The sequence below is a fragment of the Pelmatolapia mariae genome, linkage group LG16_19 (assembly GCF_036321145.2).
Source record: "Pelmatolapia mariae isolate MD_Pm_ZW linkage group LG16_19, Pm_UMD_F_2, whole genome shotgun sequence".
Lineage (NCBI taxonomy): Eukaryota > Metazoa > Chordata > Actinopteri > Cichliformes > Cichlidae > Pelmatolapia > Pelmatolapia mariae.
Window position 1 is genome coordinate 15,078,119 of NC_086241.1, and position 15,989 is coordinate 15,094,107.

The following is a 15,989-nucleotide window of genomic DNA, read 5'->3' on the forward strand; positions in this document are numbered from 1 at the left end:
AGGCTATATTGTGGGCAATCACTGAGGCAGGAAAGGGGGTGGCTTTGTGTGTGTGAGAGAGAAGTATGCCAGAGATCAGGAAGATAATTAATTGGAAAGCGTGCCTGTGCAAACTAGTTTGCCATTCTTAAGAGAATCCTGAGCAAATGAGGCAAAAACAAGAGCTGACTAGTGTTTGCTTGCTAAACACACGTATCTTGTCCCGGTGTTTTCCACACGGCAACAAGAAGGGATGGACGGACATCAGCCTGCAGCCTTTCATTTTCTGCTCCCATTTTCTGTAGAATCTCCAGGACATTAGATCATAGTCTAGACAAATAATGACAACTACAGATAACCATGATTATTCAGTGGGAATTTCAAACTGATGAAACACTGCTCTGCTTTTGGTTTTGCCTCTACGTCATAAAATAACACGTTACCCAGAAAATCAGTGTAGTGTTACTTTGAGGTTAACTGACACTTATTTCCTCTTGACTTGATGCTGCCTTGGGATTTTCTCAGATGCCCTCGTTGACGGTGACGTACAAGGTGAATTTAGTTTTGTTTTGTTTTGGTGGTTGTGTTACCTCAGCTCATCATCTGTTCTGTTTACATAAAGGTGCTGTGTGTGTGCACGACTTGATCTTATTCATTTTATTTATGTCTAACGCTCATGTATGACCAGTTGCCATTTTTAACGTCTAATAAACACACGTGCATTGTAGCAAGATCACTGGGAACATGCTGCTAAATATCTTTACATTAAATTTTTATGTAATGTATTAGCTATCCTTGTAAAATTTTAAGGGAAATACTCGCGCTTCAGGTAAATTCTGTAAACTCTGAAAGTTTAGTATTGCTTTAAATTTCTGAAGGAACACGCAGTCCTTTAAGATGAAAAGGTTCAGCTGCATAATATAACGTATTTTTATTCATTTTGCTTGTAGCGCATCAACCAGATATTTATGATAAAAATTAACTGGCAAAATAATTTTTAATTGAGCGAAATTGCCTTTGCATCTGTTTGAGCTGAATCACATGGGATAATAACCAAAAAGGCAGAAGTTAATGATGGCAGCTGGGTGTCGACTGTGGAAGTGTAATGAAAGGTCAGTCTTGGCCTTGCTGCTAGCTGTTTCTCGTGGCTGCATGCTGTTTCTTTCCTCAGTGGGATGGAACTGTCTTTACATGTTTTAATTTTGGGTGAATTTGTTGTTTTTCCGGCCTTTTATTAAACATCACAGGCCTTTCCACATGCATTTGTATTTATTTATTACACTAGCCTGACTTAGCAGTAGTTCAGAGCTTATCATTGTTACTGTGGAAATGTTCTTAAAGTGAGATTGTTTTTTATTACCCAGACTCACTGCACACACAAACACAGATGTTGCTACTTTGACTGATGATGTCTCCAGCAGAGCCAAAGGGTTGTCAGCCTCCTGAGTAGTGTAACAGTAATAGTAGAACAACTTCACTCCTCGGTGTCCAGAGCTGTCTGCCTGTGTGTGTGTGAGCGTGTGTGTGTGAGTCGTCAAGGGAGTATAAATCTGGCCAACAAACCGAGCTTTCTGTTCCTTCTGCTTTCCTTCATTTCTTTGTCACCTTCTTTGTCCTCCCCTTTACAGTCTTCCTTTTTGCAACAAACACATCATCTGCACTTTGCAGTAATTTTTCACAAGTGTCCAATGAGCCATAGTGGAAGGAAATGGGACGATCACACAATCAGACTCAATTGCAAGCATTTGGCAAACACCATCCAGCAGCCTGAACTTGATGTTGTAGCTCTTGGTGGTTTTCTGTCAATATCTATCAGAAAGTGTTTTTCCTCCCCCTCCTCCTCACCTTTTTCTTGGTTCATCATACACTTTTTGGTTCTCTCTGCTGCCTTTTCGTCACACTTCTGTCCACCTTTTTGTGCTTCATTTGTGCCCTTTCTCCTCCCTCCACTCTTCCGACTACTCATCCACCTGGCTCCCCTCCCTGCGCTGTCACTGGCATGATGTCAGAGCTTCCCTCTGCTGCTGAAAAATGGAAAATGAAGATAAATTGTCCCTAATAATGTGCTCATTACGCTCCATGTCCCTTTCAGAGAGGAAGGAAGAGAAAAGGGGGAAAATAGCACATCTCAATGTCTGCATTTTCATTTCGCCATCCAGGCTACCGGGGTAGTTTTAGCTGTGGTGCAATCGAATTTTTACCCCTTTAGGAACTTTCATGCGTAATGATTTTCTGATAATCATCCCAGTTTTCTTTGAGGAGTTCAGTTTGTTTAGAGAGGGTTCTTGAAATGTATTTTTCTTGAGGGATACATTCAGCTGCATCCATTTAAGTGTTTGTTTCTCCAGGGAAAGCACGCGCCAAGCCGCCACCGCCCTTTATCCAGCCTCTGCCAAGTGTAATCTGTTAAAGCCACGGTGAGAGGACTGAGGGGGAGAATTAAATGACTATAACGCAGCAGGAATGTGGGCCATTCATCCTCAATAGACAGCAGTATGTTATTTCTCCTTGACAATTTGCAGATGCTTTTAGAAGTGACTGCAGCCCTTCTATCGGGGGAACCGAATAAAGAAGGCAGACAGATTAGTCTCTGCTAAGGTTGTTTGAATGTTGCTACTTTCAGGAGTCAGGCTGCTGAGAGGCAGAGATATGCATGAAGGTTCCTGTGCCTGGGAGATTCTCTCCCGCTCACTCGGTCACAGCTGTGCCAAAAGCTCTGTTTATGTGGCTAGGCTTTACATGGAATGAGAGGTCTCTGGTGGTCCTAGACAGCCTCATTAACCCTCTTTTCATTCATCCTCTCTTTCCCATCCCCTCCTATACTCTCGGCTGCTTTCTTTTCCCGCCTTTCCTTATGTCTTCCCACCACCTCTTCTCTCTCCATCTCCTCACCCTCTCCTCACCCTCTTCAAACCTTTGAACAAGAGAAGCTGAACTGATTTCCTGCCAAGCTGCTGCTAGTGGCTATTGTGCGCACAGCTATGGCGTGAAAGGCTGCCTGCACTATTGAGTGCACACAGTGGCAGAATTTTTCTTCTTTACTCTGTTTTACTACTTCCTTCCAACCTTAGTTTATGTCTTTGTTTATATGGCCATGGAGTGGAGAGTCAGAGCTTGGGCGTTTCTTTAGTTTTTAGTGTTTTTGGGGGTTTTTTTTAATTCTTTATAGGAAACACACATAAACAAAACAGGCAAGAATCTGTAGGTTATGATATATTTTAGTTTTACCTTATTTCAACCCTCTTTATTTGACAACACTTTGAAGTTTACAAAAAAATACTTTCATTAGTGAGGTGAAAATCAGTCAAAAACATTCAAATCTTCAATATATAAATGAAGTCCACAGCCTTGTTTAAACCTTTCCATATTTCAAGGATGTTTGCAGCACTCGCCATCATTTAATTTATTGCTGCGCAATGGCTAAAAAGCCAGTCTCTAAATTTAATTTCGAGAAAATGTTTTAAAATCTGTCATAACCTTGACAAAAAACTGGGTGCTTTGTCAACACTACTTTACCCAAAATGGATTGCACTTGTTCTGATCTCTTCCATAAAATGCTCTTGCCATCAGAGAGCACTTAGAAGCTAGGACACCATTTTTTCTCCAGCTTTCAGGTCAAGGTCAGACTGTGATATTTTGGCAGGAAATGCTCATTTACTTGCAATTTAGACTTGGTTTGATAGAGCTCAATCTGTATTTGTGTGTTTACTTGATTCATTAGGGGAAAAGACCTGCCCACTGAGCCTGGTGATAAGTTGACCTTAAAGGGGAGTTATTCTGCTCAATTCCAGCTCCGTATTTTAGTTTCTGGGTTCTGTATGATACACGGTTTAAATACAAATCTGTATCTATCTAATACTGGGCTTTAGTGCACCCCCCGAGTTCATCCATTGTCTGAAACAAGTTTTTTTTTATGTCCTTTCCTTCAAGCCAACTTTCTTCTTATTGGTTGGCCCTTATAAACGGAAGGTTTGCTCGCGGGTATAAAACTGTGTGGTTGAGATAACCATATTAATTACATCCCATGTCTGTGATCTCAAAGATATTCAAGAGTTGGAGAAATTCTTTTAAGCCGAGCCTTTAGAGCAGTTTGAAGCCTAAGCTTTTGGTTCACAAGGATTATTTTCATATATCTTGTTATTTAAAACTTTGGACATTTTAAGCATAGACCACTCTAACTGCACATGTATGACAGAAAATAAGGAAAATTTTTAAAAAAACTTTTTTTTTTTAATCTGTTTTTTTGTTTTGTTTTTTACAACTTCTGCTAGTATCAGCCAGTAACTTGGACTGCAACCATTATTTTGATAAAACTACACCATTGAGCTAGTTAGTTGATTCTCTGCATGTTTATTCAGATTGAGGTTACCAGGGTCCCCAAACCAGCTGCCCAATGCCTCATCCTATGCTTGCCTCAGTGCATGTAAAGGCTCTGTGTTTCAGAGGTCAGCCTCAGTCTAGTCTACCATCTACATCTGAAATTTGTACTCGTCTTGCCCCCAGAGTCTCTCTGCTCACAAATGAGGCAAATATGTTTATTTATTAATGTCCTCAGTCTCAAATTGTGACAAGACTCCCTCATTTAGCTGGTTCTGCATGGCAGAGCTTGTGCTTAGCAGCAGTCTGTGCCTAAGCTCATGCAGTTGGAGAGGACCCAAGTGACGTTTGGGGGCTTGTGAAATGTGCAATAAGCAGTAAGTTGCCAACTGTATACTGGCCCACTGGGGTTCACAGTTTAGTGAGCTTCAGTGATGTGAGGTTTAAAACAAACATTACTTAAATGGTGTTGGTTTAGGTTTGTTTGATGAGAATGGAGATTAAAGAGGAGCAAACGCCTTTATGTCCACGCTGTCCTCTACAGTTCATCATACCAGTTTATTTTTAATTGGTCTGTAAAATAAAAAATAAAGTTTGGACTCTTAACCTTCTTTGCGATCTTCAAAATGCAACAGTAAAAGCACGACTATTATTCTGCTTCTTGTTATGTCACAGCAGAATAGCTCAGCTCTGAGTTTAACTTGATTAGGGGATGATTGGGTGAGACATGCTATAATTGTGGTCCATTTTCAGACATTAGCCCTTGGTTATTTTGATAGAAATTTTGCAGCCCATTACCCCCTCCTGTTTAAATTAATAGGGCCCCTTTTTAATCAGATTTTTCATCCATTTTCTTTTCCTTCTTCAGTACAAATTCTACTTCGAATGCACTATCCTCTCCTATCGATTGTTTCAGTTAACCATTTTGTGTTTTGGGGAGCAGGGAAATGAATTTTCTTTTTCAAGTTTGAGTTGGTATAGAGTAAGAACAGATGGTGCAAGTATATCTGCAGACATGCACATTATATTGGAGCCAAAAGTTACTCTTCCAAAGTTGCGTCATAACATTATAACCACAGCAACTTTTGTTGACATCTCATCGTCTCTTTAAAACATAACTAAGAACACTTTAATCATATTCTTATATTCCTTGAGAAAATGTCAGCATGTCAAGTTTTAACTTCTTTGTGGTTACATATTAAGGTATTACTAAGACCTTTTTTAAAATGATTTTTCTTTTTATATACTCTCATCCAGTCATGGCAAAAAGAAAGATGACAACCTGTGTCAACTCTTCTTTTTACACACTGGGACATAATAAAAAATGAAAGTCCTAAAACCAGCTAAATATAACCTCCAATGAACTACAAAACATGGCATATTACACATCGATTTAACAAATCAAGTGTTCTTATGTCTCTTATTACTTCCATAGGTAGGTACATAGTAGCCAGTAGAGGCAGTAGCAGTGCTGCTAATCATATGTTCTCGATTGAGCATCAGAAGTGTGAGTACCTCTGTAAAATTTCAGGTTTTGTCACTTTGTTGGCTGGAGCTCTCAGGTGTGTGTTAACACATAGCCAAGTAGGGAATACATCAGCAGTGATCTTAAAGGGATAATTGATGCTGCCCATAACTCTCAGCAGGGTTTTAAGGTCACTTCCAAACAATTTGAAGTCTACATTGAAAAAGGTTAATCACGAGTGGAAAACATTCAAGACGGCTGCCAATCTTCCCAGGAGTGGGCGTCCCAGAAAATTCAACCCAAGGTCACATTTTGTATTGCTTAGAGAAACTGCAAAATAACCCAAGAAGTACATCTCAGACTTTTAACTACCTGAAACTTTGCACAATTAGTAAAGTACAATTTTAAAAAAGAAAAAACCCTGCATAAAACAAGTATGGGTTGCTTTTCTCTTTAAAAAGAACACGACAGCACAGCTTAGCTTTTCAAAGTTGCAGCTAAACAAACCACAAGACAAGATGGTTGGCCATAATGCACGGCACCACATTTAGCAAAAAAAAAAAAAACCCAAACAAAACATTACCACAAACATCTTGCACCAACAGTGAAGCACGGGGGTGGATGCTGATGGTTTGGGTTTGTTTTGCAGCTGCAGGACCTGTGTGCTTTGCAGTCTTTGAGTTGACCATGAACTCCCTCTAAGTTTCAGTGTTCTAGAAACAAATGTGAGGCCATTTGTCCAACAGATACCTCAGCCTGATTGAGACACTGTGGCTGGACCGTAAGAGAGCTGGAAAGAAGAGTGGGCCAAAATTCGTCCATAGCTGCTGACTAATGGGATGCTTTTAGTTTTTCACACATTGCTTCTGCATTTTGGCATCATTTATATTAATAATGGTACTGGCTAACTTGTCTAACTTGCTATTGTTCATCTCAGGTTGTATTTGGCTGTTTTTTAAGACCTGGTCAAGGACTGATTATGTCCTGATAGGTAAAACCTTACAAGTGACAGAGAGTGTGCTTTCAGCACTAATGTGAATGGCGATCTCACCTACCTACCATGTGACACAATGTCAGTTCATCAGATTGTTGGCCACGACTGCACGACCTCGCTCACGTTTGTTTTTTGTTGGAATTTTAGGCATTCCGAGGTTGGTAGAGTGAGACATAATAACCTTTTTCCTTTATATGGAAAGACCCAGAGCAGTATGATGTTTCCTCATTCTGCTCTTGTTGTTTTACATCTGACCCGAGTCTGAGTCAGACAGAAATTGATGCTCGACTATGCCTGCATATCCTGTTAAAGTGACCTTTGTGAAAGGGATTTTTAATTAGACAATGGTTTCCTTTTCTCACCCCTGTCAGGAGAGCTTTTTGCTGATTATAGCATTTGTTTGTTTGTTATGTGAAACACTCCTGTTGTTAATGGACTGATTGGTTTGCAGTGTCACTTCAGTATCTGCTCAGTTCACTTCAGTGACTCATTTTAGTCATTTCAACCAATATTTAGCATTTGCTTGTGCCTAGTTCCTGTTCACAAAAAGAAGCAGATGTGGGGGTTTTCCCCAACTCATGTTTTGTTTTGTGTTTTTGTTTCATTTTTCATTTTTTATACTTTACTGACAGTCATATTTCTATGAATTGAATTATTTCTTCAGCATGTGCAGTGCTTTCTATTCATTTTGATCAAGTTTGAAAATTGATTTAACCTGATACATAAGATAGGATCCTGTGAACATCATGTCTGCTTTTGTTTTTGTCAAAACTGCATTATTGCTGTAAAGCGATGCAGTGTCCCTTTTGCAAATCAGTGAACCGCACACAACAATGACATTAAGTTTGACAACAAAAGAAGACACGTTGTTTTCTGGGATTAATTATCTAAGTCTACCAAGTATCAGGTGACTTAAGTGACCTAAATACCGTAGTTTAGGGGGGGATACAAGCACTCTTGCTGTTTCTTTTTGCGTCCACCATGTTTTCCACTGATGTTCTTAACATGCTGATACAGTTATCCTGTAAGAATCACGAAAACATGGTCTATAATATTTTGAAAAGACACAGACACTAAATTGTTCCCATTTATATTCATTTGCAGGAATACGGAGCTCTTACGCCAGTCAGCACAGCCAGCTGGCCCCAGAGTTAAGGTCAACCATCTCCCCAGACCGCCACATTGCACCAATCTATGAGGATCGAACGTACAAGGGCCCGATGTATCGCAGTCCCAGCCACACCCACCAGAGCACGCTCTACAGGAGCACATCAGGTTGGCCCCACATTATTATTAACTTTGGACATTGTTACTAATAATAGTTAGTAACAGTCTCCCTATAATACTAAAATTATGTGTTTCCCTCTCACATGTAAGAATTTTGCTGCCAGATTGTTGGAAGAACCTGAGTTTAGTGTCAACAAAAGTGCAAAGCATCACCTAAGCTAACAACTGCTATGAAATACTTGCTGTGGAGCCACGGGGAACATTTTTTAAAAAGTCAGAAAATGTTTCTCCTGTCAGTGAGTAAGTTGAGGTGGCACATTTGTATGTATGCAGCTGGTTACAGATGTATCTAGCCAGCTGAGATGGGTTAAAAAGGGAAAGCTTGAGAGAGGAGGCAGAGGACATCGTATACCGAGGTAATGTTTTTCTTGATTCATGCTACGCGTCCCCTGCCACTCAGTGACAGTGTTGCACAGTGCAAAAGAAGCTGGGAACCCCTGCAGTACCTTACAAACAACGCAGTTTTTGATTTGAGTGTGTTTGTGTGCGACAGATCAAATCTACTAGAAACTCCATTTACCCTCTTCTTTGCTTGTGCTGTATCTTCATGCGGTAGAGCCAGGTCAGGATGAGCACAGAGTTTTTATTCAATACATCCTCACATCAGAAGTGCCTTCTTCCTGTTATGTAGTTTCTTTGACTTTAAGTGTGTCCAAGTCTTTGCCATTTAATCCAGGTGTCTTTGACTCTTTCCCATATCCCCCATGGAGGACTATCGCTGTCCATGGGGGGGTCCGCCATTTTTCTGTCTGCCCTTTAGCGCTCAGTATGTTATGTCTTTCTTTCTTGCTTTTCTCTCCTGATTTCTACTTTTTGTTCTCTCTTCCGCTGCCTCCATTTCCATCCTCCCTCCACTGTCAGACAGAAATGGGTGAGACATGAGTTAATGGGCAGGTTCTGATATGTCATCCTGCCACAAAGGAGTCCATTACCCATGTGTCACATTGAAAATGAGAAGAAGGATGAAGGGGACAGCTTGGTTAGCCACATCCACAGCCTGTGCTCTTCCAGCTGTCCTGATGTTGGTATTTTCCTATCATCAACTCTCCTGCCTTGGATACGCATGTTAAATTCCCATGACGTACACGCGCACTCCATTCAGGCTTCTCCTTGGCACACCGGAGATCTGCGTAGACCGATAAGTTCACTAATAAATGCTATTGGTGGTATGAAGAAGCCCCACAGACAAGCCACTGTAATGTGTTTATTCCAGCTATACTAAGAAAAGGCGAGTGGGATAGAGCTGGAGGGGGTGTTCAATATGGGGGCTTTGTGAGAGCTATCTCATTAGAAAAATCCAATTTGATCCCACAGTTTTCTTTGTTATGTTGTGAAATGAAATTTCAATGGGCCATTTCCCCCTATTGGCTTTCCATGCATTTTTGGGGGCTTTTTCTGGAAGCAGGCAGTGTACTTTTTTGTGCAAGCGGGAGCAATGGAAGTATCGATCTTTTTCTGAGAAGGTGAGAAATGGAATCCAAATAGTTCTTGTAAAATTGCAAAGCTGCAGTATGTTGTTTATAATTTGTCTTCCAATGTCTTTGGCTGTGTAAGGTTACATTTTGGGAGATAACCATGTTGCACGGCAGAGCTGCTGCCCAACATAGAAGTGCAGTGATGCGCGAAATTGTGTTTTTGGAGTAACCCCACCAGTTGACGTCTTGGCTGCTCGTAGGAGGGAGTTTGAGCACGCTCGTGCCAAGTTCTGTTGGATGGAGGATAGAGATCTGACCGGCGCAGCAGTCACGCTGCCTCATATCACGTGGCTCCGGTGAGAAGGAGGGCTGAATCCAAGCAGCTTGTTTATGCCGTTCTGTTTGTTACCCATTGTGTTAAAAAACTAGGTCATAATACCATTCGGTGCAAATGAAAAGAGGAAAGATGACTGAAGGGAGGTGCTCTCAGGCTGACTTCTTTTCTCCTTCTTTTGGAGTGCGCCTTGGTTTACCAAATTCTGTTTTCTTTGTTTGGCAAACTTAGCCTGAGCATAGGATGTCTCCGAGGAGCAAGAAGGCGGTGAAGAAAGGATTTGTGGATCACCAAGCAAGTTGAGTCCTCCTGTCCTCTTTGAAAACCAGCAGGATCCTTCTGGCTAACCCAAGCTTGTAAAAGCAACAAGAAGTAAAGAGGTCTTTGAAGGAAAAGAGTTCTGCTTTGTGCTACCATGGGAGCTGTGTTTTATCCTCATCATTAATCTGTTCCAGATTTGAGAATTTGCTGAGCTTGTCAGAACAGCAGCATGTCTGTATTTCCAGCTTTGTTTAAAGATGTATGCCTATGGTGGGGAAAGCTCAAAGTTTAGCTGGCGACGTCTAGACGCTGCTAAGATGTTTTTGTGTTTTTGGTCTTGTGTTTAATCTGAATGATTTGGATTTATCCCTTAGGTGTGGGCAGTCTGCAAAGGTCGTCTAGCCAGCGAAGTGCCATGACCTACCAAAGAAACAATTATACTCTTAACACATCAGCCACCTATGCTGATCCCTATCGCTCAGCACAGTACCGGCCTTCCGATCCCAACTACGCCCGCCAGGCTGTTGTCGTGGATGATGGTGCCGCACGCTCTCCTTCCATAGACAGCATTCAGAAGGATCCGAGGTAAGCTCGGCACACATTTCACTCTATTTCTGTGCTTCTGTTTCCCTAAACTTATTCTGTGGTTAGTAACCAGTGTAGTGTAACATAAACCAGTAATCCAGGGGGACTACTTTTGCTTACAAGGCAGTCCTGTTCTGCTGGGTCAACACCGGTGTCCTCTTACTATTCAAACAGTGAACCTCCTGGGTAGACACGCACACACAGCTCTGGCCGTTAAGCTGGCTCAACTATGCCTGGCCACTTAACAAAAGATTCTCACATGTGCTGAAGTGCTGTGTCTGCTCTTGTCGTGGAAGCGTAGAGAGTGGATTGACATTTGCAGTGACCCTGCTCATTGGGAAATTTGTTTACACTTGTTTATGCTGTTGTCTAAGTATTTAAAGTGAGTGCACCATGCTTATTTTATGTGAGACAGGCTCATTTGGGAATGGCGTCAGAGTCAAACTTCCTCTAGAATATTTTTTTTTAACATTGCTCCTGTCTAGGAAAGACTTATTAGTTTAGCTCAAAGGCCACAAATTTAGTTTTAGCAGCCTGGGATTGTGGCGTGCATAATTCAGTCAGTGTGTCAAAGGTATTTCTCTTACAACTTAAGCCCCTTTCACTCTTTGCCTCCTTTCCATTAACCACTTTTCCCTAGATGTCTTAACAGGCAATTTCACTAGGTTGAATCTATTAACATTCATGTATCACTTTCAGCGAGGCAAAAATTTAACCTGTGTGCATTCACATTAACAGATGAGCATGCACAAGATTATAATGTACTCATGCACAATCTTCCTCATATGGGAAGTAGTGGCTCTATCAGTGTTGGTGTATATTTCTAAATGAAGAGTCTGAATTAGGGATAATAATTAGCATGAGAGCAGTTAAATGTTGTTGTCCTCGGTAGTCAGAACCAGAAGTGTGGGTCGATTAAAGTACTTATTGGTATTTTGTTATTGTGCAACACCAATTCAGACAACTTGGATCCAATTCAAGTTTGAAAAATCCATTATCAGTATCTTAAAAAAAGAAGTTTAGATACAATGCATTCCTTTGTTCTTTCTTTAATGTACTACATGCACAAACCCAGTAATCCAAGTGTGACCCAACTGGACCTGGTGCAAATGCAATTTCTTGGCTTTATCAGCCTGTCCTCAGGTGCTGAAGTATTCATTTTTAGGAAAAAGGTGCCTGTGGTTTTTAAGGAGGCAACCTTCTTCCAGTCGCTGCCGTCATGCTGATACCTTTTCACCCCACCTGTACTTTTAGAGAGTTCGCGTGGCGTGACCCAGAGCTAACAGAGGTGATTCACATGCTGCAGCACCACTTCCCATCAGTGCAGGCCAATGCAGCTGCCTACCTGCAACACCTGTGCTTTGGTGATAATCGAGTCAAGACTGAGGTAGGTGTTCTACCACTAATCCATTACTCTCTTATTACAGTGAGTTATTTCAACTTCTTATATTATTCAACATTTTTGTTTGTTTTTTGGGCCTGCCCAGATTTTGGAGATGTACATATACTTTACCAAAAACTCCAAGATTAATGTCTGGCAGATGAGAAGAGCAAAGCCAGCGACAGTCAAAGTGAAAATTGGCTTTTTAACTACAATTTTGTGGTATGACTATAGCAGTAACTTTGAGCTCTGAGTTAGCCTGTATAAATCATCCATCCATCTATCCATCTGCTCTATGACAACTGAGATTGGTTGGAAACTATCCCAGTTGTCCTAGGGGGAGCGGCAGGGAACACCCTGGACAGGTTGCCAATCTGTTGCTGAGCTAACACGTGCAAACATGCAGCTATCCATGCTTATATTAACACTTAAGATCAATTTAGAATCACCAGTTAATGAAACCCCACTAACTGCATGTCTTTGGACTGTGGGAGGAACCTGGAATACCTGAAGAGAACTCACACAGACGAAAGGATATACACAAATCAGCCCTGCATTAAAACATTTTATTACAGGTGCAATGACTACACCTAGTTATTCGATGAATATTGAATGTTGTCTCTATGTCTGAAAAACTGTCAAATACAACTGCTGTCGTTTTTGTACAATCATCTCCTTCAGCTGTGATCTATCTTATTTGCCACACTTTACCACTTTACTAGAAGGTCAAACCTATCAGCATGGGTTATCTCATACAAGCTTGTGGATTATAGAGAGGTATTTTTTTAATGTATGCTCCAAGAGCTTCACAACTACTTTTCTGAGCTAGTGTCATCTTAACAAGCAGAACTGATGACTAGAGCTGTGAAAATGGAATTTAGGTCTGGAAGTGTGAGGCGGTCAGAAAGTCAGGTGGTCACTTTGACACAGACAAAAAAATTATTTGTAACTAGCAGATGTATTATTTGGTCAATTCAACTCGTAGAGCTGAAAAAGTTTAGAGCTACCAAAGAGTCACAAGAATGTGAACATAGTCACATTCACACTGCTCATACACATCAGAAGCAAGTATATTTAAAGAAAAAACATCCACAGCTTACAGCAACAGTTAGAAAAATAAATAAATCCAAAGAGACATCTGCTCTGGATTTTTCCCTTCAGACATTAGCATAATGGTGATTTTGACATATAAAGACTAAGATAAGTTATGAAGACAGTATATTTTAGATACTGTTTTTCTTGGATGCCGTATGACAGAAGAACTTGATTCATCTTACAAAGCAAAAAGCAGGGAGCTTTTTTTCAGAGTACACATTGTTCTGTGCTCCAGAAGGAAATGTAAATCCAGCTTTCTTTTAGTCTACCATCTCCTGTGGTTGAGGCTCTTTCCATGGTCATATATTAGCATTTCTTTTCAAAATAATTTGTTTGGTATGAATAAATTCCCTGTGCGTAGATTCTCTTGTCACATGAATAAATGCATGATTTTTGTCCCCGTGTTTTACAGGGAAAGTTTTAAAAAATGTTGTTAGTGGTCAGAATCATTTCACATCTGAAAATTTACAATTTCATACCATCCTGACTCCAGGTGTGTCGACTGGGAGGAATTAAACACCTGGTGGACCTGCTAGACCACAAAGTCCTTGAAGTCCAGAGGAACTCCTGTGGCGCTCTGAGGAACCTCGTGTATGGCAAAACTATGGATGACAACAAGATCGCTGTTAGGAACGCCGGGGGTATCCCAGCACTGCTCCGTCTCCTTAGAAAGACTGTGGATGCGGAAGTGAGGGAGCTTGTGACAGGTTAGTGTGGAGAATGCAGAAACTCTAAGGGGAATTATATGCTTTAAAAAAATCTGTCAGGGCATTCATCCACATGCTTCTCTGTTAAACTTGAAAAGAATCAAAATTACACTTCATTCACACACATTCACACGCACAAATAGATTCCTCGAAGTTAGTCAGATCTTCACATCTGGGCCATTTCTGATCGGTGAATAATTTCGATTACTTGCTTTTTCTTTTTAGCTCGCAGGCTAACTGATTCACTGACAAGTCATTTCAGCACTGGTATTATCCAGCATCAGACACAGCAACTTTACGCAGCATGAATTTGATAAATGACTTGCTGGGCATTACAAGAGAGATCATTACAGTACAGTTACAGTGGGGCTGTAACTTATGAATCCTGACATGGTCTCTGAATGTAGCTCGAGGTTGTTTAGTGCTGCATGTCATGGTTAACTGTGGATTACTGCTTTTAAAGATGCTTTGAATAAGCTATTAAGCAGACGGCTTACCATAGTCTGTTCTGAAATTATGATTGTAGTAATAACTCAGGTGTAGAGGCTTTTCCTAAGTTGCCGCTACTGCTGTCACTGCTGCTTATGATATATGCAACAAAATAAAACCACATTTCCGCAGGATTCATGCTTTTTCTTTTATTACTTAGGCTGCCGTTTTAGCTCCTTCTCTGTCAGAAAACAAGCGTACCTGCCAGTGGGCTTGATAATCCTCTCTCTCTCTCCCTCTCTGCGTTGGCCTGTGTGCGACTCAGCTGCATTTGTGTGTTGTTTGAGGTCTGCAAATAGGGTATAAATCCGTGTTGTTTAGGATCAGGGTGGAGCACTACAAAAATAAGCAAGCCAAGACATTTGGCTCCCAGGTGGCTGAGTCAGCTGTTTGTGCAGGACTCCAAACCCCGGTCTAACATGCGCTCAGGTTACAATCCAGCAGTCCCCCGAGGGTGAATAATACGAGCCTGAATATGAACCCTTTTGTATTGTCTGCGAGAAGATCATCTTCAGCTTCCTTTTCTAGTAGAGTGTTTGTTGACTCTGCTTAAAAAGGAGAAAATAATCATTCTCACATTGGAATCTACAGTCTCTAAATTGTCTTTCTTCACACTTGCATTTCAGATAATGCACAGGCATTTCCGAATCGTCTCCTTTAGTGCGATCTCTGTTTAGGTTCTTTTCCTTTCCTTTCTTCCACTTGTCAGAAAGCCTGATGTGGGTAATTGGTAGTGCAGACCCTAGGAACAAGAGTAATTTGAAAAGGTCAGCAGAGTTGCATCACCCTGGTTAATGGTGCGTTCCATTTGAAGTCTGAATATTCAATTGGAACAAGTCAGACTTCCAACTCAGAAAGTCAGAGAAGCCCCACCAATTCCGATTTAACAATCCAAGATGGCAACAGTGCAGGTAATCTTCAGTAAAATTGTAAAACTTAAAATCTGAAATACTACTATTGTGTATTTGTGACTCACTAAATGAGCCATACGCGAATGTGCTGCAGCTGTGTGTTTTTTAAGTGCAAAAGAAAAACAACCACTGTGCTGTGTTGCTAGTAATGCACGAATGGCTCTACCTTGCTGAGGAACAAAACAAATGCTGTTTTTCCTCAGTTTGCCAACTTTACTACTGCAGCGTCACTCCCAGCTCCAGCATTCGACTTCAGAGTGAAATGGAAAGCAGCACAATTATAGCTGATAAGCTTTCAGGTGGATGACAAAGACGCCCCACACCATAGCTTAAAGTGGAGCAGACAGACATTATTCACTCACCCACAGCTCCTTATGAGGCAGCTTTTGTGGGATATTTAGAATTTGAATTAGAACAGCTTCTTTAGTGTCATTGCCAGTAGAGTTCAAAAAGCCGACCAGTTGTCCGATTATTTGAGCTTCTATTGTCATCTGTGCTTCATTAGAGCTAGCTATAAGAACATGCCACCCTTGCTTCAGGTCATGGGTCATGCTGGGGGAGACTCACAACATGATCTCATCCCTTTACCTGCCTCCTCTTCCAACAGCTGTTGTGGTTATTGCTCTGTTCTTAATCACTTCTTCAGATCCAAAGGACAAACACACTGCTCTGTTATTAGCACCAGTAGATGAAACACCTGAAACTGCCATTCATGCACATACACACAGTCGTGTATCATGACTCCAGTGGACTTTACATTAACTTGCAT

The 15,989-nt window shown here is 41.1% G+C and overlaps 1 protein-coding gene across 8 annotated transcripts in view; it reads left to right on the forward strand.

Annotated features, from left to right (window-relative positions):
* LOC134644297 (plakophilin-4-like) overlaps nt 1-15,989 on the forward strand; it is an 85,800-nt gene that overhangs the window by 56,580 nt on the left and 13,231 nt on the right. For 6 of the 8 annotated variants that reach the window (XM_063497196.1, XM_063497197.1, XM_063497198.1 and 3 more), the window contains 5 exons: nt 505-531; nt 7,860-8,030; nt 10,427-10,637; nt 11,892-12,024; nt 13,607-13,820. In XM_063497196.1, coding sequence (XP_063353266.1) covers nt 505-531; nt 7,860-8,030; nt 10,427-10,637; nt 11,892-12,024; nt 13,607-13,820 — 756 coding nt within the window. The remainder of the gene's footprint in view (nt 1-504; nt 532-7,859; nt 8,031-10,426; nt 10,638-11,891; nt 12,025-13,606; nt 13,821-15,989) is intronic. The other 2 variants (XM_063497199.1, XM_063497203.1) reach the window with 1 other exon arrangement.